We start from the raw sequence: 23752 nt of genomic DNA, 5'->3' as shown, positions 1-23752 counted from the left end.
GGCAACCCTGGCCCATAGACAGACTGGTGGGTTAGGACCGTAGACAGACCGTCGGGCTGGAGAGTGTACTTGGCTGGCTTACACAGGTAGACAGGCTAGCGGACTGGACTGGTAGTCAGACTAGCAGCGGGACCTGAGGGCTGAAGCAGAGTTTAGAACACAGAGCTACAACCTTGCACGGGCACCTCCATTTTGGAGGAGGTGCCTTTTATATGAGAGGTCCTCTGGCCATTGGCCGGGGACTCCTTAGGACAGGGTGCGCGGTCCCTTTAAGAGGGAGGGAGCACGCGCGCGCCCTAAGCACAGTGCTCGGGAAGCTGCGTGCGCCGGCAGCAGCAGGAGGGCCGGAAGATGCCGGGCCAGGAGCGCGGCGGTAAGGGGGGCGGCGTCTCTGCCTGTCAGGGGGCTGAGACACTGATGCTACACTTTGTAGGTCAATGTTAGTAGTTTGAACTGGATACGCTGGGGAATTGGGAGCCATTGAAGGGATTTGCAAAGGGGGGAAGGAGAGGAGTAACGAGGAGAAAGATGGACTAGTCGGGCAACAAAGTTAAACATGTACTGGAGAGGTGCGAGAGTGTTAGCAGGTAGGCCTCAGAAGAGGATGATGAGGGCATGCACAAGAATTTTAGTAGATTGAGGGTTGAGGAAAGGTCGGATTCTGGAAATATTTTTGGGCTGGAGGCTACAGGAGGTGGCGATAGCTTGGATGTGTGGTTTGAAGGACAGGGCAGAGTCCAGGTTTAATCTGAGGCAGCGGATTTCCGGGACATTGGAAAGTGTGATGTCATTTATTCTGATAGATCAGATAGGGAAGATACGTGAGATGGAGGAAAGATAATGAGTTCAGATTTGTCCACATTGAGGTTGAAGAAGCGAGAGGAGAAGAAGCAGGATATGGCTGATAGACACTCCAGGATTCTGGACAGCAGAGGTAGATCTGAGTGTCATCAGCATACAGATGGTACTGTAAGCCCTGGGACTTTGAGTTGTCCCAGGCCAAGTGTATAGATCGAGAAGAGTAGGGGTCCTAAGACAGAGCCTTAAGGCACTCCAACAGAGAGAGGGCAGAATGAGGAGGTAGTGTGGAAGTGGGAGACGCTAAATGTGCAGTTGAGTAGGTATGAGGAGATCCAGGATAGGGCAAGGTCTTTGATGCCAAAGGAAGAGTGGATCTGTAGTAAGAGACAGTGGTCAACTGTGTCAAAGGCAGAGGGGACGTCAAGAAGGAGGATTATAGAGAATTGTCTGTTAGCTTTCGCTGTAAGTAAGTTGTTAGTAATTTTGGTCAGGGCAGTTTCAGTGGAATGATCGAGACAGAAACCAGATTATAGGTTGTCGAAGAGCAAGTTAGATGAGAGGTGAGAGAAAAGTTCAGCATGAACATACTGCTCAAGGAGTTTGGAAGTGAATGGGAGAAGCGATATGGGGCGATAGCTGGAAATAGCGGTCGTGTCGAGGGATGGCTTTTTTAGGATAGGTGTGATTGTAGCATGTTTGAAAGCAGAAGGGAAGGTACCAGAAGTTAGTGATAGGTGGAAGAGATGGGTTAGTGATGAGAGAAGTGTGGTGGTGACGTTGGGGAGGAGGTGGGATGGGATGGGGACAAGTGCACAAGTGGTGAAGTGTGATTTGGAGAGGAGATGAGTAAGCTCTGCTTGGAGAGGGAGGTTATGGGGTAAGGGCATTGGTCTGGTTTACAAAGGGGTTTTCGTGGTTGAACAAAAAAAATTTGCGTTGTTTGGTCGATTTTTATTTTTGAAGTGTGTGGCAAAGTCCTCTGAAGAGATTAGGGAGGTCGGAGGGGGCAGTGGTGGCGGAGGAGGGAGTTAAGTGTTGAATAACTGGTTGGGGATGTAGTATAAACCTGACATGAAACAGTCTTCCACATCCTCACCATTGTAGCAGAGTTTGGCTGTTGCTAACCCACTTTTAAGTCTCTAACACGGTTGCTTTTGTTTCAGTTAATGGCCATATTTCAACCTTCAACAAGGCAGCACGGTGGCTCAGTGATTAGCACTTCAGCCTTGCAGCGCTGAGGTCCTGGGTTCAAATCCTACCATGGACAACATCTGCAATTAATTTGTATATTCTCCCCGTGTTTGCGTGGGTTTCCTCCTTGTTCTCCGGTTTCCTCCCACACTCCAAAGACATACTGATAGGGAATGAAGATTGTGAGCCCCATTAGGGACCGTGCCTATAATGTCTCTAAATTGTCTGAATTGTAAAGTGCTGCGGAATTTATTGGCGCTATATAAATAAAAAGATTATTATTATAACCTTCATATGAAAATGATGATTGTTATCATCATTACCTGTTTGGTGTAATTGGTCACTCTTACTCCTCTAGTCCTATGAAATGCCTGACTTTGTGAAAGTATATCTAGAAGTTTTGAAGGCAAACTGTGGTCACATGAAATTTTGATTTAGATTTCTTTTCTGTTCATTCACTTTGCATTTTGTTGATTGCTGAAAATAAACTATTAACACTTCTATTAAGAAAAGCATTCTCCTCAGTTTTTTCCACACCTGCCTAAAACCTTTGCACAGTCCTGTGTATGAATAAGAACTCTTAACAACATAGTAGAAATGATAATTCTATTTCTTTTTCTGTAAATACCTAATGTTGTAAGATCCAATCAAGTCACATTTGCAATGAAAATATTGAATTAGTCACTTGGATTTTATTAAAGATCATATGCATTCCTTAATTAATTCACAAGATTAATATTTGCTTAAAAACTATTCCCGGGTGGTAGTAATAATGTTTACAAAAGCCTGCAGATTCATGTTGGCCTGTTGCTCCATATTATGTTTTCTATTAAATATATTCTTCCTCAGCTATTTGGACAAGTCAACACAATGAGCAGAGTATGAATCAACCAATTAACCTTTCGTCCTGAGGTTTTCACAATGCTTTGCTTTGTGTTACAATATTTTTAGTCCTGAAATGACATTTAAGGACACTTTCTTTGCGTATTTAAAGGCCAAGTGGTGGATAATATTTAACATATTATTACTAAATGTTCTTGCTAGATCTTTAATGCTTGTCAGTAGAGTCCTAATGTACTGTAATGAATGTTACTGTGGTGTAAAGGAGCCCATACACATGAGAGAAAAACTAGTAAAATTCACCAATTTCTGTGGGTTTGAGAATATTCTGTGTGTGGGGCCTCCTGAATCACACCCAAAACATAGTGCTGAATTGTAACGCTATGTTCACACATCATGTTTTTTTCAGCGTTCATTTTCTGCAGCAAAACCTGATCTCTTGCCAGGAGTTTGTGCAGGATTTTTGTTGCTGATTTCTTGCTTCTTTGCATTTTTTTTGTGCACTTTTTCAGCGTTTTTCTCACTGTCCTTTTTTCTCTGTTATGCATTTACATAAAGTACAGTAAAAAAAAACATCTGATTCTGGTTTAGGCACAAAAACACTGAAAAAAAGATGATGTGTGGACATAGTCAAAGTTCAGCTTTGCTTCCACCACAGAAGCGTGAGCACAGGTCACCAATGCAAGAGGTATGTGAAACCATATTAACCAGAATTACAAATGTACAGTGGGGGAGGTGAATTGTTCAGGAATAGTTTACCTAAGACACTGGCAGTGCATTGAGTTTGTATGACACTATATACTTTCACACTATGGGGTCTGTCATTGAGTTGCTCAGGGCATTGTTCAATTTCATACCTGCCTGGGCCACAGATATTGTTCAATCTCACACCTAGCTCAGCCAATGTTTACACTGTACACATCACTAACTTAATTACACTGTACTAATACAAACTACCATCTCAGTGACCAAGACAAGATGGTAAAATCACAAAAATAAATGAGTTTCACATACTGCTGTACTTGCTTATTTTCACTAAAAACGTAGCAAAACCTGATAGTTATGTTCACACTAGGCTTTTTTAACGTTTTTTCACTACCAATTACTTCTAGTGGGTGGAAAACGCTGAAAGTGACATGCTCTATTTTAGAAAAAAAACACGCAAGGCACAAAATCCTGAACAAAAAAAAAACATGTGTGAACTAAGAATTCTAGAATCTCAGACTTTGCTGTTACTGTAAAAGGCAGCTGAAAATTTGCAGAAAAAAACATGATGTGTGGACATAGCCTAACAATGGGGCTTCGGGAGGAAAACTGTCATTTGAGCAAGGGCTCTATCAGATGTCCGTGATCATCGATGCAATCTCGGATTGCAATGCACAGCCTGACCGCGCGTCTCCTGACCCGAGCTTCATGTATTTTTAGGAGGTTGTCATGCTCGGTTCGAGAGACAAGAGGTTAGTCCATGCTTTACTATCTGAGATTGGACCAAGGGTCACAGACTTCTGAAAGTGCCCCAAGTGTCTAGCCGACACCTATGAGACATGTTTGGTCAGCTTTACTGTTATTGGCCATATATTACGACTCCTACACTTGGATGGGTTCTGTTTAATGACCTGCCAACCTATTTTTTTTTTACTGAAAAATGAGCCTGTAACGATCATGCTCACTTTAGTAAATTTTTGCACATTTTTTTATTTATTTATTTTTTTACTGCTATAGCATATTGCATACGTTCCCACTCCTTTTTTGTTTTAATTGGTTTTACTTGGCCCAGGCGTTTTTAATTAGCTGCAAGAGGAGTTCTACCTATTTTGCTTTCAGCTTGTTGACTGAGACTGTGTGGAAGGTGAGTTTGTTAGATTATTCCACTTGGTGTTGGTGCTGTATAATGGTCATTGTTGCTGTGGGATAGTGTCACCTGAAGCCGCGGGGGCTTTGCCTTGCAGCACGGGTGCAGTGGGGCAAGTGGGTCACTCCCCTTGCTGGTGCAGTGTGTGCCGGACTTTTTAGGGTCTGTGCACACAGTGCACTTTTTGTAGGTTTTTTTTCTGCACAGCTTTGTCTCAAAACCTGCAGGATTTCCTAGTACCAGCAAAGTGAATGAGATTTCTGAAGTCTCATGCACACGCTGTGTATGTTTTCCTTGCAGATTTGCAGCAGATTTAAATCTGCAGAATGTTGATTCTTTCACCGTTTTTACTGCAGATTTCACCCATACTAATGAATTGGAAAAACACATAAACCATGCATGCAAGAATGCATCAAAAACTCATGTATTTTCCCTCTGATTTTCCTGCCAACATATGAGTTTTTGCAGCAGATTTGCAGAGGACTTAAAAAAAGATGCTTCAGGAAAAATGCCACCGGTGTTTTCTTGAAGTATCTTTCTCTTGAAAAACTCAGCGGTACGCTGGCATCTAAAAGGCCGTGTGTGCACATAACCTTAAAGCAAAAACTTTTTCATTCCACTTGAGATTTACTTGATGTTCGAGCGTGGAGAAGCAAGTCGAGATTCTACTTCTGTCAAAAGACTCTTAACTGCTAAGTTGAAGGTTGTCAATAGTAAATTATACCAGCTGGGCACGACAGACGGATAATTTCTGAATTATAAATTTGGTTTGCAGTGTGGTCTTTGATTTTTATAACTGGATTGTTAGCTGACACCGTCCTGTTTCCACAATACTAGGTAGTACATTTTTACCATATCATGATCACCCTCACACCCGCTGATCTTGTAACTTTTCCAGATTGTCTGCTATACGTGCTTGTAACCTTTTAAACCTACAGTGGGTACAGAAAGTATTCAGACCCCTTTAAATTTTTTCACTCTTTGTTTCATTGCAGCCATTTGGTAAATTATAAAAAGTTTTTTTTTATTATTAGTAAAGTACACTCTGCATCCCATCTTGACTAAAAAAAAACAGAAATGTAGAAATTTTTGCAAACTTATTTAAAAAAAAAAACTGAAATATCATATGGTCATAAGTATTCAGACCCTTTGCTCAGACACTCATATTTAAGTCACATGCTATCCATTTTCATGTGATCCTCCTTGAGATGGTTCTACTCCTTCATTGGAGTCCAGCTGTGTTTAATTAAACTGATAGGACTTGATTTGGAAAGGCACACACCTGTCTATATAAGACCTGACAGCTCACAGTGCATGTCAGACCAAATGAGAATCACGGGCTCAAAGAAACTGCCCAAGGAGCTCAGAGACAGAATTGTGGCAAGGCACAGATCTGGCCAAGGTTACAAAAGAATTTCTGCATTACTCAAGGTTCCTAAGAGCCCTTTGCCTCCATAATCCTTAAATGGAAGAAGTTTGGGACCACCAGAAGTCTTCCTAGACCTGGTCGTCCAGCCAAACTGAGCAATCGTGGGAGAAGAGCCTTGGTGATGGAGGTAAAGAAGAACCCCAAGATCACTGTGGCTGAGCTCCAGAGATGCAGTAGGGAGATGGGAGAAAGTTCCACAAAGTCAACTATCACTGCAGCCCTCCACCAGTCGGGCCTTTATGGCAAAGTGGCCTAACGGAAACCTCTCCTCAATGCAAGACATATGAAAGCCCGCATAGAGTTTGCTCAAAAACACATGAAGGACTCCCAGACTATGAGAAATAAGATTCTCTGGTCTGATGAGACGAAGATAGAACTTTTTGTTGATAATTCTAAGCGGTATGTGTGGAGAAAACCAGGCACTGCTCATCACCTGCCCAATACAATCCCAACAGTGAAACATGGTGGTGACACCATCATGCTATGGGGGTGTTTTTCAGCTGCAGGGACAGGATGACTGGTTGCAATTGAAGGACACATGAATGCGGCTAAGTACAGAGTTATCTTGGATGAAAACCTCTTCCAGAGTGCTCTGGACCTCAGACTTGGCCGAAGGTTCACCTTCCAACAAGACAATGACCCTAAGCACACAGCTAAAATAACAAAGGAGTGGCTTCAGAACGACTCTGTGACCATTCTTGACTGGCCCAGCCAGAGCCCTGACCTAAACCCAATTGAGTATCTGTGGAGAGACCTGAAAATGGCTGTCCACCAACGTTCACCATACAACCTGACGGAACTGGAGAGGATCTGCAAGGAAGAATGGCAGGGGATCCCCAAATCCAGGTGTGAAAAACTTGTTGCATCATTTCCAAGAAGATTCATGGCTGTACTAGCTCAAAAGGGTGCTTCTACTCAATACTGAACAAAGGGTCTGAATACTTATGACCATTATTATTATTTATTATTATAGTGCCATTTATTCCACGGCGCTTTACATGTGAAAAAGGGGTAATACAAGGGGTAATACAAGAACATTTACAATAATCTTGAACACAATCTGACAGCGACTGGTACAGGAGGAGCGAGATCCCTGCCTGTGAGGGCTCACAATCTACAAGGGATGGGTGAGGATACAGTAGGTGAGGGTAGAGCTGGTCGTGCAGCGGTGTGGTGGATCAGTGGTTACTGCAGGTTGTAGGCTTGTCGGAAGAGGTGGGTCTTCAGGCTCCTTTTGAAGGTTTCCACGGTAGGCGAGAGTGTGACGTGTTGGGGTAGAGAGTTCCAGAGTAGGGGGGAAGCACGGGAGGAATCTTGTATGCGATTGTGGGAGGAGGAGATAAGAGGGGAGTAGAGAAGGAGATCTTGTGAGGATCGGAGGTTGCGTGCGGGTATGTAACGGGAGACTAGGTCACTGATATATGGAGGAGATATATCACATGGTGAAATATCACCATGTGATATTTCAGTTGTTTTTTTTTAATAAATTTGAAAAAATGTCTACATTTCTGTTTTTTTTCAGTCAAGATGGGGTGCAGAGTGTACTTTATTGAGAAAAAAAAATGAACTTTTTAGAATTTACCAAACGGCTGCAATAAAACAAAGAGTGAAAAATTTAAAGGGGTCTGAATACTTTCCGTACCCACTGTACATCATACTAATTACATGAATAAATTATAGATATTTGGAAGCTGAATGGCTATTGAATATATTACATCAAATTTGGAAATGTTTTTAATTCTTTTTTTTTAGTCAACTAGATTGATACAAAGAAGACACCAGATAAATTTATTACTCTTTAGCTGTGTCTTTAAGGCATACTTTTAGCTGTTATTCTGAATCATTTTATTAATCATAACTATTTTATTGCCAGCTTTATCACTTTTCCTTTGCAGTGTCATTATTTTTCAGTAGAAAATTCAGAGGAATAATCTATATTGTCACAGTTTACAAGACCAGTGTGTCCCTTAAGGCTACTGGCCGTGTACACAGCTCCTCCATCACTGTCAGTGGCAAAGATGGACTTCTCACTTCCTTTGCTTTATATATTGTTTTTCTATTTTGTTTTTCTTGTGCAGATGGTAAGGTTTTTGGTAGATGCAGTACATTTAAAATAACAATATTCTATAGTGTACGTGTTTCCATTCAAGTATATAATCTAAGCACAAACAGTGAGCGGATTGGGTAGTACATTGGGGTTGGTGAGCTCTGACATGCATGTCTTCTTTTATTAGCTTAACCCATTAATGACTGCCGATACGCATTAAAACGGTGGCCGCTAAGAGGCCTTATTCCCTCTTTGCTGTTTTAAAATTGTGATCGGCCATAAGGGTACAGCATCCCCCTGAGTTGGAAAATATCTGAAGTCTCAGCTACCGGGGAGTAGCTTAGACCGTGGAGAACATGATCAGGGCCGGATTTTCTGGTCCTCAATTACGTGATCGCCACTATTCAGTAAATAACGGCGATCACGAAAAAAAAAACTGTGCTCGCCATTAAAATCATTTCTCTCTCTCTTCTGACATGATATACATGTCGGAGGAAAGAGAAATGATGTCCTCAAGTCCCCCCCCTGGTACCTCTGGAATTCCCCGGTCCCTCCTGCTCTGTCCACCAGCCCTCCGTGTCATGTTCCTGAAAAAAAAAAATGGCGGTCGCAGTGTGCCCACCAAGATCTGCCAGCCAGTACCCAGAAACAGCAGAGGTAATTTTCCTATTGGTTCCTTTTGATCACTGTGATGGACCCTATCACAGTGATCAAAAGCCAAAAAATAGTGAAACAAATCCCCCTTTGTCACCCTCTTAGTCAGATAAAAATTATAAAAAAAAATAAAATAAAATATTGGGTTTGGGGTTAGGGTTGTGTTACGGTTAGGATTGTGTTAGGGTTGGGGTTAGTGTTGGGGTTGTGGTTAGACTAAGGATTAGAGTTAGGATTGTTTTTTTTTCAAAAGTTAAAAAAGAAAAAAAAGGACTACGATATGACGACTAGTGTTGAACGCAAGTGCTCGCTACTCAAGTTTGCATCGGGTTCTTGAGTATGCACCAAGTATTGCTGGTCCTCCAGTGACATTCTTGAGTCTCCGCCCCACATGTTTCTCGGCTGTTGGAGAGCCAAAAAATATCCCTCGAAGACCCACAATACTCGGTGTATACCCGAGCACCTGATGCAAACTTGAGTAGCGAGCACTTGCGCTCAAACTAATGACGACTGTAGTGCGGCGGTGTTCACACTGTGCTGTAATGAGGCCGTGACCCAGTAAAGTTCAACTCAAATGTCTTTATTTTCCAAAACCCACAAAGAAAAGGCAAATGGTATCCTCCGGATCGCAGCCGGGCGTCAAACAGTCCCTCTCCAATACCCGTTGCTACTGCACCGCCAGGTCGCCTGAGGTTTGCCAGGAGTTTTGGTTTCCTTGGCTGTTTGTTAGCTTCACACAGACCTGTTTTGCAGAGCCACCTACTCTTCAGTTTGCAAACAAACCACTGACACACCCAAACCTTAGCTACAGGTTTTTAAATGGAATCTGTGGCCATGAGCCATTTGTAACACCCGGCTGGAGGGAGTGAACCGCCCCACTTAAATATAACCTAGCCAAATAGTTTGACCTAGTCCAAACTTTACTTTTATTTTGCACTGCAACCACAGATATTTCTGTGACTGCAATGCACTCCAGCGGGTTCAATATGCCTTTATGCGCATCCTGGGGGATACATACCGTCCCTCGCATATGATCCCCCTCACTGCCTCATACGACCTAATGTTATCAAATTCTGTGTAGTGTCTGTGCTTTCAAAATGCTCACTATACCCCTGGATAAAATCGTTGAGGGGTGTAATTTCCAAAATGGGCTCGGTTGTTGGGAGTTTCTTTTTGAATGTGGTTTTGAGCACTTTGAGGGGTGCAGTTTTTAGAATGGTATCACTTTTGGCTGTTTTATATCATGTAGGCCCCTCAAAGTGACTTTAAATATGATGTCCCTTAAAAAAATGGTTTTGTAAATTTTGTTGGAAAAATGAGAAATTGCTTGTCAACTTTTTAAAATTCTAACTTCCTAACAAAAAAATTAAGTTTCAAAAATTGTGCTGATGTAAAGTAAACATATGGAAAATGTTATTTATTAACCATTTTGTGTGACATAACTCTCTGGCTTAAGGGCATAAAAATTAAAAGTTTGAAAATTGTGAAATTCTCCAAATTTTTGCCAAATTTCCGATTTTTTTTCACAAATAAACGCAATTCATATTGAACAAATTTTACCACTATCATGAAGTACAATATGTCACGAGAAAACATTCTCAGAATCAGTGGGATCCATTGAAGCGTTCCAGAGTAATTACCTCATAAAGTGACATTGGTCAGAATTGTAAAATTTGGCTTGGTCATTAAGGACATAATTGTCTCAGTCACTAAGGAATTAAAGGAAACCTGTCACCTGCAAAAATGCAATTTACCTCCAGATATAGTGGTCGTGTGCAGGTAAATAGAATTTAAAAGAAATCTGTCTCCAGATTCTTGCTACTTAATCTGAGAGCAGCATGATGTAGAGGCAGAAACTCTGATGCCAGAGATGTGTCACTTACTGATCTGCTTGCTGCAGTTTTTATATAATGATTGTTTTATCAGTAGGATATTATCACCAAAGGACTAGTAAACCTGCTGCCGGGTAGTCCAACCCCGCCTCCACCTCTGATTGGCAGCTTTCTGCCTATGCACAGTGTATACAGAGAGATGTCAATCAGTGGTGTGGGCGAGGTTATACAGAGCTCAGGATTCAGAGAACAGATCTTCAGCACTTAAAACAGTTTTTAATCAAAACTCTAGCAAGCAGTCCAGTTAGTGACACATTGCAGGAATCAGGGTCTCTTTCTCTACATTATGCTGCCTTTGATGGGCTGGCAAAAAACTCGTGACCGAATCAATTTAAATCTTGTCTGGAAGGCTTACTGTAAGCACGGCTACAGGGAGAAAATTAATTCCAGCATCCTCTCGTTTCCCGTCTTTGGGTTGAGGCACGGGTCTGTAACAGTTACCACTCATATACAGTGAGCTCACTGTAATCACTCCCCCTGTATTTTGACTGCCATGCTGTTCTGTAGTGTGCCCGCAGGACAGACTGTTAATGTGGCAGGGAGTGATAACAGTGGTGAGCGGCAACTGTAACAGCTCCCTGCAACATCCTGATAAAATGAGCAGCTGCAGGGAGAATAAAATGTCACTTTCTCCCTGTAGCTGCTCTTTTGGTAAAATAGCCTAAGGGTGTGTTCACCCTGTGCCTTTTTACGGTGGTCAAAAATATCTATTCTATTGATTGTGTTGTTAGGGCTTTTTCCGCTGATTTTTGAGCAGTTGTTGTTGGTATATCACATAAATCCCAATTGTGTGTAATGTAAACAAATGTGTAAAAGGTCACTGGGTATGAATACTTTATCAAGGCTCTGTATATATGGTAATTTATTTTACATGCACTTTAAAAGGTCTTCCATGCAGGGCTCCTCCTAAATGTCATCTTCAGCTGGATGCCAGGCACAGTATGTAAGTTGTACTTGGCATACAGCAGTTGAAATCTTTTTTTTTTTTTATGAGCTTCTTATATATATGTTTCTTGGATTCTACCTGTGTAATATGTAACAAGCTGAGTTTCTACTCGCATACACAAAATTTGTGATGGAAATTTCCCCTTAGGTCAAAAGGATGAAGTTTAGGGTGTTTGATGATACTGTTTGACTTGATTTTTTTTTTTCTTAAAACAGAGTGCGCTTGAAGGAAAACTTAGCACCTTGTTCAGACACCTGCATGCTGCAAGACAGACACTGAGCATTATTTTAGCCCCGGGAACAGATCCTTCACAATCTGCACATCATATACTTCCTACAGTTACATATTCCCGGTTAATAAATCATTTGACAAGATGTACTCAGTCCTTGGAGGAATGTTGCAGAGATTTGCTCACAATGACCCTCATTGTGCCGTCTGCACCCTGGGTGAGTGAATACCTATTGTTTTTCTTTGCTATATGTCATTTAAAGATTTCTATGTACTTTGTATTTTTTATTATTGTCCTGTATACTTTTTTATTGTTTGACTTTTTTCTCTTATCAACACATTGAATTTGAATGATATATTACAATATATTAAGATTTTTTTTTTTTAAATAAACTATGTTCTATAAAATGTATACAGGAAAAACTTTTGGGTCTCTAAAGTGGCTCGGGCTGCAACAACATGAAATGTGGGAGGACTCATAAGTGTCACATGCCTCCGTTCACACTATTTCTTCAAATCTGTGCATCAGTTTTTATGACCTATTGTTTAATTCGGGTTTTTTTGTAAAATGTTAGTTCTCTTTTGTTTTAATTTTTGCCAATGACTTTTTTCAAATTGAAAAAAATAGAAAACGTAGAATTTTCTCACATTGACTATCGAGACTCACATAGACTGCTTCGTGTTCTTTCCGGAAACATCACATGTACATTTGCCACAATGAATAGACTCAAACTCTATGTTTTGTATTGAAGCACCTAATGAGCGTGTGCAAATGTCATTGTGAAGGGAGGGGGAATAGGGGTTCTGTGACATCGCCTGTTGTGATTAATGTATAGAAGTGTTGCCTGTCATTGTTCTTTCAGAACGGTTTCAGCAAGACTCTTTTAAGAGGCAATATTACAACGTATTATTCTAAAAAAAAAAAAAGCCCCAGTAGTCAATGTGAACAATGCAAGATTATAAATTTTGTCTTTTAATAAAGATTGTGATCATTTAAAACAAAACATTGCCACGTTAAAAAAATGATATATACAGTACATCTAAGAAAGAAATTCACTGAAAAAAGGATCTGAGAAAAAAGGCAACTGTACTTACCAACACCATGTGACAACACAATGCACCACCGGATACAGCAGACCCTCTTGATAATGGCGGAGGCACCACTAATGAAAAACCACTTGCAAACCCACCATACATCAGGGGGTGGTTGCCGGGTATTCCAAATGCACACAGGATTGTATAGGGCGATTCGCACCATTAACCCCCTGCATGACTTATGATGTATATTTATGTCTTATGCCATGTCCCCTGCCATGAGCCCGCATCTTTCCCCGCACTTGCAGCAGATTTAATCAGCCATTATGTGCCTCTAACTATGGCAAAGTTCAGTAGTAGGGTGGAAAAAAATTACGACACGGTGTAATTTGTAAGTTACATTTACCTAAATTTAAAAAGGGGTTTACCATTTCTAGAAACTGTGTCCCCAGGCACAGTTTATTAAAAAAAAAAAAAAAAAAAACAACCCTGTCCTTTGCTTACCCTACACTGGTCCAGCACTGAGATTTCGCCACTGCTCCCTGTATCTGTCACATTGACAGTGCTGCAACCAATCGGTGAGCTCATCGTCTCTGCCCGAATAGATGGCACATGCCGCTCAGAGCCACTGAGCTCACTGATTGGCTGCAGAGCTGTCCACATGACTTCTGCTCTGCCGATTATTTTAAAAGCAAACTGTGCCTGGGGACAGGGGACTCCTCAAATGGGACACCTTCTAAGGACCAGATTTTTTTTTTCACACCATATAATTTGAAGAGGATGTACTTAGTTTTTCCCATAACTGTGGGGAAAAAAAGTTGAACAGAGCCCTCTGTTTGATTTTGACAATTTTTAGCTCCCTGTTGGATCATTCTCCTGTTCCAATATTTAACAGAAGTACTAAGGTGGGAAGACAGGGGGCCTTTTGTACGCCTCTGGCTGCCATATCAACCTGGAAGATTGTGTTGGATTGCATTCCCCTTTTTGTCTAGTTGGTTGCATTTTGTGGACTGACTGTGGTATCTAACTGGGTAAACTGCCAGGATCAGGGTTATCCCAAATCCTGACTGTTGCAGGAGCCTGCGTTGTACGCTCACCCCACAAACGGGACGCACAGGCACGTCACATGTCATTAAGGGGTTAATGTTATATTGGACAACAGGGAGGACACATGAAGTATGAAAAAACTGAGAAATATTTACCAATGTGCCATCCGGCCTCTCCATGTTATGGCTGGTGACGTCCTGGCTCAGACGATTCCTCCTTTTTTCTTTTCTATATAATCACTCACTTAATTTATTTTTTTCTGCAGTTTTCCAACTTTTAAAGTAACTGACAGATTTCATTAAAATTTCCCTGCAGGTGTCTGCTGCCGTTAAGAAACGTTTGTGCATCTTTACAGCACATGAAGCAACATAATAAATGAATCCATTCTGTAGGGAATATTTTCCCATTTAATTTTCACCGGTTATTTAGCTCAAAGCTAATTTTCACGCTCTTTTTGAACTTGAGTCATAATACAGGAGGGATCTTGGGTTGCTTTGTACTTTGAGAAAAAATTAATTTTTTTGAAGTATGTGTGTGTTTATCTGGCATTTTTATGTATTCCGTATGAATTTTAAGTTGCAAATCTTGTTCAGTCCTTTGATAATGATGTCTGAGTTTTCTCTGGGAATTTACTAATGTACCTGTAAATTTAGCCAGACTGTAATTGAATGGAAATATTATATATATATATATATATATATATAATATAATATAATATAATATATATAGAGAGAGAGAGAGCTGTGAAATGTTTTTTTTGTGTTTCAAGCTTACGCTTTCATTGATACCATTTTGGGGTACAGACGTTTTCATTGTTTTGTTTTTTTTCAGGGAGAAGTGGTGACCAAAAAAAAGTTTCCTTTTTTGTTTTGTTTTTTTTTTCAGGTGTTTATTGTACAGGATAATTCATTTTATATATATTTTTTTATTGGTTTGAATTTTTTTTTTTTTTATTGTATTTCTCTTACGAGTCTTGAACCTGTGATCGTACCATTGCTTATACCATTCCTGGTTTGCCATGGAGCCCAGTCCTTGGCTGAGCTTCTCAGAAGGGCCAAGATAGCTGTGATGGGGACTTTTAGCAGGCTGCTATGGGATCCCGGGTTGATGAGAACCGGTCTGTATGTGTAGTGGTGATGCTGCAGACCCAGAAATCTGGGGTAAAACACTTTGATAAATCATTACATTATTTTACAACTCGAAAATGTTATGATTTTAAATATTTTCACGCCAATTTCATCTGTGAAAAAATAGAGCTCTGCCAAATTGAGCGGACCTAGGGTGGTACAGCGACGTGATGCCACAGCTCATCAAATTCACAATGAGTTGTGGCATACCTTATACCAGAAATCTTACTCCAGTCTATGATCAGAGTAAGATTTGCACTTTTTAGATATGCCAGATTATTAAGACGCACGCACCCTCATCATAGAATCATAGAATCATAGAATGGTAGAGTTGGAAGGGACCTCCTGGGTCATCTGGTCCAACCCCCTGCTCAAAGCAGGATTCACTAGATCATCTCAGACAGATGTCTGTCCAGCCTCTGTTTGAAGACGTCCATTGAAGGGGAACTCACCACCTCTCATGGCAGCCTGTTCCACTCATTAATCACCCTAACTGTCAAAAAGTTTTTTCTAATATCTAATCTGTATCTCCTCCCATTTAGTTTCATCCCATTGCTTCTAGTCTTTCCTTGTGCAAATGAGAATAAAGATGATCCTTCTACAATGTGACAGCCCTTGACATATTTGTAGACAGCTATTAAGTCTCCTCTCAGTCTTCTTTTTTGCAAGCTAAACATTCCCAAATCCTGCAACCGTTCCTCATAGGACATGGTTTGCAGACCAGTCACCATTCTGGTCGCTCTTCTCTGAACATGCTCCAGTTTGTCTATGTCTTTTTTAAAATGTGGTGCCCAAAACTGTACACAGTATTCCAGATGAGGTCTGACCAAAGAGGAGTAAAGACCGATAATGACTTCACGTGATCTAGACTGTATGCTTCTGTTAATACATCCCAGACTTGTATTTGCCTTTTTTGCTGCTGCATCACACTGTTGACTCATGTTCAGTCTATGATCTATTAGTATACCTAAGTCTTTTTCACATGTACTGTTGCTTAGCTCTATTCCTCCCATTCTGTATATGCTTTTTTCATTTTTATTGCCCAGATGTAGTACTTTGCATTTTTCCCTGTTAAAAACCATTCTGTTGGTTGCTGCCCACTGCTCCAGTTTATTTAGGTCTTTTTGAATCCTCTCTCTCTCTTCTCTAGTATTAGCTATCCCTCCTAGCTTTGTGTCATCAGCAAATTTAATCAGTTTACCCTCAATTCCTTCATCTAAATCATTGATAAAGATGTTGAACAATACAGGTCCCAGGACGGAGCCCTGTGGTACCCCACTTGAGACATTCATCCAGCTGGATGTGAAGCCATTTACAACCACCCTTTGAGTCCGATCACTAAGCCAGTTATGAATCCACCTAACAGTTGCCTGGTCCATTGCATACTTGGTCATTTTTTCAATAAGGATGGTGTGAGATACTTTGTCAAATGCTTTGCTGAAGTCAAGATATACTATATCTACAGCATTTCCCTGATCCACCCAGTCAGTGATTCTGTCATAAAAGGAAATTAAGTTAGTCTGACATGACTTGTTAGTTACAAACCCATGCTGACTCTGGTTAATCACTTCATTCTTATCCATGTACTTACATACATGTTGTTTAATAATTTGTTCAAAGATCTTTCCTGGTATAGAAGTCAGACTCACCGGCCTATAGTTCCCTGGGTCCACCTTCTTCCCCTTTTTGAAGATAGGAACAACATTTGCTCTTCTCCAGTCTTCTGGGACTTCTCCTGTTCTCCAAGAATTTTCAAAGATTATGGAGAGTGGTTCTAAAATTTCTTCTACGATCTCCTTCAGTACTCTGGGGTGTAATTCATCTGGACCTGGAGACTTGAACTCATTTATGTTAGCTAAATATTCCCTCACAATCTTTCTGTTTACAGATAACTTGGATTCCTCTATTCCTTTAAAAGGACAGTGAAGATCAGTTGATGTTACATTTTCTTTCTGAGAGAAAACAGATGCAAAATAGGAATTAAAAAGTTCGGCCTTCTCAACATCCTCTCTTACCATTTCTCCATTTTCATCCTGTAAAAATCCTATAGCATCTTTGACTTTTCTTTTACTTTTGACATACCCCCAAAATCCTTTTTTATTGCTTTTGACATCTCTTGCAAGCCTTAATTCATTGTCAGCTTTAGCTAACCTGATACGTGCCCTGCAGGATCTGCAGACTGCATTATAATCTTCTTTAGATATGCCTCCCTCTTTCCATTTAATAAACATTTCTTTCTTTCTTTTTAGCATGTGTTTAAGTTCTGTGTTCATCCATCCTGGTTTCCTTAAATGCTTCCCATTCTTCCTACTTTTCGGGATTGTTAACGATTGTGCTTTGAGAATCTCATTTTTAAAAATTTCCCATCCTTCCTGGACATTTTTGTCCTTAAGGACATCCAGCCATTGGATCCCTCCTATTCTCTTTCTGAGTCTCTTAAAATCTGCCTTTCTAAAATCTAACCTTGAAGTCTGAGTCTTCACATGTCTTCCTCCTCTAGTTATCCAAAATTCTATAATAGCATGATCGCTGCCTCCTAGGGTCCCAGCCACCTTTACCTCCTCAACCATTTCCTCCCTGTTTATAAGGATTAGATCCAAAGTAGCAGATCCCCTTGTTTTCTCCCCTACCTTTTGGAAGATAAAGTTGTCAGCAAGAGAGGATAAGAATTTGCTTGACCTGTTAGTTTTACTTGAGAGAGATTCCCAACAAATGTCTGGATAGTTGAAATCTCCCATGACCACTACGTCATATTTTTTGGAGAACTTGGTCATTTGATACATAAAGAGTTCATCCATATCTTCAGCTTGCCCAGGTGGCCTGTAGTAAATGCCTACAATGGTGTCCTTTCCGTTGTTCTCTCCTTGTATTCTTACCCAAACAGTTTCCACAGAACTCCCAGTCTCTGAAGCTTCAATCTCTGTGCAGATATACGCTTTTCTAACATACAATGCAACACCTCCTCCTCGTTTATCAAGTCTGTTTCTTGCAAATAAGTTGTATCCTTTTAGCCTTTTATTCCAATCATGTGTATCGTCCCACCAAGTTTCAGTGATTCCAATGACATCATATTCCTTTTCCTGCATTAGTAGTTCCAATTCTCCTTGTTTGTTGCCCATGCTTTGTGCATTTGTATAAAAACATTTTAGTTTGTGATTGGTTTCTCTTCCTCCCATATTTTTATTATTTAAATTGTTTTGTCTTTGTTCTTCCTTTCCACTTCCAGTAGCAGAGATCTCAATAGTATTTGTCAGCTGTATGGCTTTTTCTGGCCTTTTGCTTCCCTTCCCACATTGTTCTAGTTTAAAGCTCTTCTGATGAGTGTAGCAAGGCGACTTCCAAATACATGTTTTCCAGTCTTAGTAAGGTGCACCCCATCTCTAGCAAGTAGTCCATCGTATAGGTAATTCATTCCGTGATACAGAAATCCAAATCCTTGTTGACGGCACCATCGACGTAGCCAGTTGTTCACCTGTAGAATCTTATTCCACCTCATTGTTCCATGGCCATCCACTGGGAGGATGGATGAGAAGACCACCTGCGCTCCCAATTCTTTCACTTTCTTGCCTAAGTCTTCAAAGTCACTGCAGATGGTTTCCAGGTCCTTTCTTGCGGTGTCATTTGTCCCCACATGTATTAGCAGGAATGGGTAGTGATCTGTAGGTCTGAAGAGTCTTGATATCCTGTCAGACACATCTTTAATTTTTGCTCCTGGAAGACAGCACATTTCTCTTGAGGTTATGTCTGGTCTGCAGATAGCTGCCTCTGTTCCTCTTAACAGGGAATCCCCCATGACCACCACTCTCCGTTTTTTCTTCACAACATTCTTCTTTCTCCATCCAGGAGGATTCTGAGGGCTTACAAGGTTATTCATTGCTGGCAAAGTCTTATTTTGCTGTATTTCTTCATGGTTCTCCTGCGTGAGAGCCTGGTACTGGTTCCTGAGCAGTATGGGTGCTGACTGCCTCTCAATCCACCGGCTTCTGTGGGTCACATGCTTCCATTCCTCTGTTTCGTCAGGTGCAGTTCGAATTTCTTCCCTTTCTGAATCATGAAGAGATAATTCTGCTCTGTCTAAGAACTCTTCACCTTCCTTAATGATTTTCAAGGTAGTTAACCTCTCTTCTAGATTTCGCAACTTTTCCTCCAACAGGGACACAAGCTTGCATTTCTGGCATGTGAAGTTTGGCTTTTCCACTGGCAAGTCTGTGAACATGTAGCAGGATATGCAGCTCACCAAATGGCTCCTGGACTCTCCCATGTTCTTATTGTTAATGTTCTGAAAACAGTGAAAAAAGCTTAAAAAAAAAGCTTCAAAATGCGCGCGCCGGTAGGCGCGCGGTTTACCGATGTCCTCTTTTCAGCTCCAACAGCCAAAATCCAGTGTTCTTTGAGCTCGCGGAGACTCTTCACTTACCCCAAAATGCAGTGGGAATATGCAAATTATCTCCTCAGGACTCCTCCCCTGGTTTACCGATGTCCTCTTTTCAGCTCCAACAGCCAAAATCCAGTGTTCTTTGAGCTCGCGGAGACTCTTCACTTACCCCAAAATGCAGTGGGAATATGCAAATTATCTCCTCAGGACTCCTCCCCTGGTTTACCGATGTCCTCTTTTCAGCTCCAACAGCCAAAATCCAGTGTTCTTTGAGCTCGCGGAGACTCTTCACTTACCCCAAAATGCAGTGGGAATATGCAAATTATCTCCTCAGGACTCCTCCCCTGGTTTACCGATGTCCTCTTTTCAGCTCCAACAGCCAAAATCCAGTGTTCTTTGAGCTCGCGGAGACTCTTCACTTACCCCAAAATGCAGTGGGAATATGCAAATTATCTCCTCAGGACTCCTCCCCTGGTTTACCGATGTCCTCTTTTCAGCTCCAACAGCCAAAATCCAGTGTTCTTTGAGCTCGCGGAGACTCTTCACTTACCCCAAAATGCAGTGGGAATATGCAAATTATCTCCTCAGGACTCCTCCCCTGGTTTACCGATGTCCTCTTTTCAGCTCCAACAGCCAAAATCCAGTGTTCTTTGAGCTCGCGGAGACTCTTCACTTACCCCAAAATGCAGTGGGAATATGCAAATTATCTCCTCAGGACTCCTCCCCTGGTTTACCGATGTCCTCTTTTCAGCTCCAACAGCCAAAATCCAGTGTTCTTTGAGCTCGCGGAGACTCTTCACTTACCCCAAAATGCAGTGGGAATATGCAAATTATCTCCTCAGGACTCCTCCCCTGGTTTACCGATGTCCTCTTTTCAGCTCCAACAGCCAAAATCCAGTGTTCTTTGAGCTCGCGGAGACTCTTCACTTACCCCAAAATGCAGTGGGAATATGCAAATTATCTCCTCAGGACTCCTCCCCTGGTTTACCGATGTCCTCTTTTCAGCTCCAACAGCCAAAATCCAGTGTTCTTTGAGCTCGCGGAGACTCTTCACTTACCCCAAAATGCAGTGGGAATATGCAAATTATCTCCTCAGGACTCCTCCCCTGGTTTACCGATGTCCTCTTTTCAGCTCCAACAGCCAAAATCCAGTGTTCTTTGAGCTCGCGGAGACTCTTCACTTACCCCAAAATGCAGTGGGAATATGCAAATTATCTCCTCAGGACTCCTCCCCTGGTTTACCGATGTCCTCTTTTCAGCTCCAACAGCCAAAATCCAGTGTTCTTTGAGCTCGCGGAGACTCTTCACTTACCCCAAAATGCAGTGGGAATATGCAAATTATCTCCTCAGGACTCCTCCCCTGGTTTACCGATGTCCTCTTTTCAGCTCCAACAGCCAAAATCCAGTGTTCTTTGAGCTCGCGGAGACTCTTCACTTACCCCAAAATGCAGTGGGAATATGCAAATTATCTCCTCAGGACTCCTCCCCTGGTTTACCGATGTCCTCTTTTCAGCTCCAACAGCCAAAATCCAGTGTTCTTTGAGCTCGCGGAGACTCTTCACTTACCCCAAAATGCAGTGGGAATATGCAAATTATCTCCTCAGGACTCCTCCCCTGGTTTACCGATGTCCTCTTTTCAGCTCCAACAGCCAAAATCCAGTGTTCTTTGAGCTCGCGGAGACTCTTCACTTACCCCAAAATGCAGTGGGAATATGCAAATTATCTCCTCAGGACTCCTCCCCTGGTTTACCGATGTCCTCTTTTCAGCTCCAACAGCCAAAATCCAGTGTTCTTTGAGCTCGCGGAGACTCTTCACTTACCCCAAAATGCAGTGGGAATATGCAAATTATCTCCTCAGGACTCCTCCCCTGGTTTACCGATGTCCTCTTTTCAGCTCCAACAGCCAAAATCCAGTGTTCTTTGAGCTCGCGGAGACTCTTCACTTACCCCAAAATGCAGTGGGAATATGCAAATTATCTCCTCAGGACTCCTCCCCCGGCGTGAACAGCGCTTGTCTTGATGAATCTGGACCATAGTGCTTTGTACGGGTCTAGTTTTCATGTCAAAAGGAAAGACACTTTGACAGAGCCAGACTAACCATATTGTCTTATGGGGTTTGATGGGTACCAACCATTGGTGTCCGTTTTGCGAGTTACCTGGCAGATTGTTGTGCCTTTCTTTATGACCAAAGAGGATGCATACAGAGCCTTATTCAGCCAACCTTTTTCTCAGTATTCAACAGTAGCTATGAATAGTTATCTTATAAAGCACCTACATAGTTTATGGTGCTTTGCACAGATTGTTTTATGTTCATCTCCCAATTGGGATCACAATCATATTTTGTTATATCAAGTATATACATGCAATAATTAAAAACTGTTTCTTTGTGGTGCACATTACTTATACAAGTGTTAAAGAAAGTCCTGCATCTCACATCCCTGAGTAGGCTCCCATACACATCTAACATGTGTGGGGACCTCCCAATTCAAGCATCCGACCCTTTTGTCATCCTGCTAGATAAGCCGCTGCCAAGGTTCTTCGGCAGAGCATTTATTTCTTTTCTTCCCATTGAAAATACATGAGATATAGCTTTCGGGTCAAACAGGATGATTGCATAAACAGATGAACAGTATACCAAGAGTACTCATGTACCTAAACCGTATAGGATCAGGAGGTTTCCGGATTAGCAACATCCCAATATATGAAAATGTCATCAGACCAGTGTATATTTCTTTAATCTTATTTGAAAATTAAAGTTTGGTTGTTTTTTTTTAACATTCTCCAATTTACCGAACTATTAAAACTGGCTTATTTTAGTATCCTATTTTAGTCCACAAATTACATTTATACTTCCTGATAAAGTTTAACACCCCTGCAAATTGGCCATTGACAAAGTTTTTTTTTAATTTCCTGGATAAATGTTTTCTTCTCAGATGTTTCCTCCTAACTAAATGTTTGCTTATGCACAGTAAATGGTTGAGACTCCATTATAATGCACATTTAACAATTTTTAATTTGATTTTTAATTCTGTTTTGCTTGAAAATCAGCATGAGCTTTTACCGTGCTAAAGCAAAGTTAGGGCTTATTCAGACATCCAAGTTTTCACATACGCAAAAATCTAGTACCTGTCATCAATGTTTTGGATCCAATTTTCTTCAGTGTTTGGTCAGTGTATCAGTTTTTACCGTCAGTGTTTCATCAGTGATTTTAATGTATGGACAAATAAATAAATTACAAAGCTTCTCCTATCCATTACCATGTTAATCACGGACTGCACACAGACTGCACACAGATGAGGTCCGTGTGCTGGGCACGTTTTTGATGGACCCATAGACTTATATTGGTACTTTTCATCTGTGATGCTGGTAAAAAAATGGACATGTCTCCATGATTTTTGCATAGACACACGGTCATGGTAAAAGCCCCATAGACTACAATAGGTATGTTTTCTACCCTTGACAATCACGATAGAACACGTACGTGAAACGCTGAATCTGAATGAGGCTACTTTCACTGCGATTTCTCAAACAGGTCTTTTCAGATTTTCTCTGCTCTTTTTGTGTAGTTTATCTTTTAGGAATTTTATGCAGCTTGACAATCCTTTATTAAATGCTATTTCTATTTTGTTCTTCAAAACTCCAAGTTAAGTTGTTCTTCCAAAGCCACTAGATCATAAGTGCTCTACTGGGGTGATGAACCAGAGGGGCTACAGGGCCACCTTCTTAAGTCTATGGTGCTATGGAGCTCTCTTCTAAAGTCTTCCTTCCTCTAGTCTACGGGAGATGTCGGGTTACGGAGCCTTCCACCAAATAAATGGGGCTGAAAACCATTGATCTGGAATTCCATCCCTCTGTACATTGCCAGATTACTTTTATCATACACATGTGCACACTCATTGGACACATTCATATCCAACGCAGTTCATTTTCATGTAAACTAGCCACAGCCAGCTATATTTCCTTGTCACATAATAGTACTAAAGTAGATACTAGGCCGTCTGGCCACCAGCTAACCATTGCAGCATCCCTAAGGGCTATTGCCCAGCACCTCTAAACAAAGCCCCTCCATGTAAATTCTCCCGCAGGTTCTGACTTCGCCTTCTCTTCCCCAGACTGGGAGTAATTGTGTGACTGAATCCACCCTAGTTAAGGAGACGTCTAACCTGAATCCTAATGCGACTAATTCGATGGCTCATGTAGACTGAGTGGAGTGACAGCTCATCCCTCTTCAGTATGACACATCACAACTGCCACATCCTTGACATATTGATGCCAATGTAATATCTGC

The 23752-nt window shown here is 41.3% G+C and overlaps 1 protein-coding gene across 5 annotated transcripts in view; it reads left to right on the top strand.

Moving 5' to 3' along the window:
• LOC141265258 (uncharacterized) overlaps positions 1 to 23752 on the top strand; it is a 154697-nt gene that overhangs the window by 107031 nt on the left and 23914 nt on the right. For all 5 annotated transcript variants that reach the window (XM_073678141.1, XM_073678112.1, XM_073678131.1 and 2 more), the window contains one exon: positions 11868 to 12098. In XM_073678141.1, coding sequence (XP_073534242.1) covers positions 11868 to 12098 — 231 coding nt within the window. The remainder of the gene's footprint in view (positions 1 to 11867; positions 12099 to 23752) is intronic.

Source organism: Phyllobates terribilis, unplaced genomic scaffold (assembly GCF_046119375.1).
Source record: "Phyllobates terribilis strain yellow unplaced genomic scaffold, ASM4611937v1 Scaffold_1__5_contigs__length_1240528914, whole genome shotgun sequence".
NCBI classification, from domain to species: Eukaryota; Metazoa; Chordata; class Amphibia; order Anura; family Dendrobatidae; genus Phyllobates; species Phyllobates terribilis.
The sequence above is the reverse complement of the archived record's forward strand: the minus strand, read 5'-3'. Positions and strand labels throughout refer to the sequence as shown.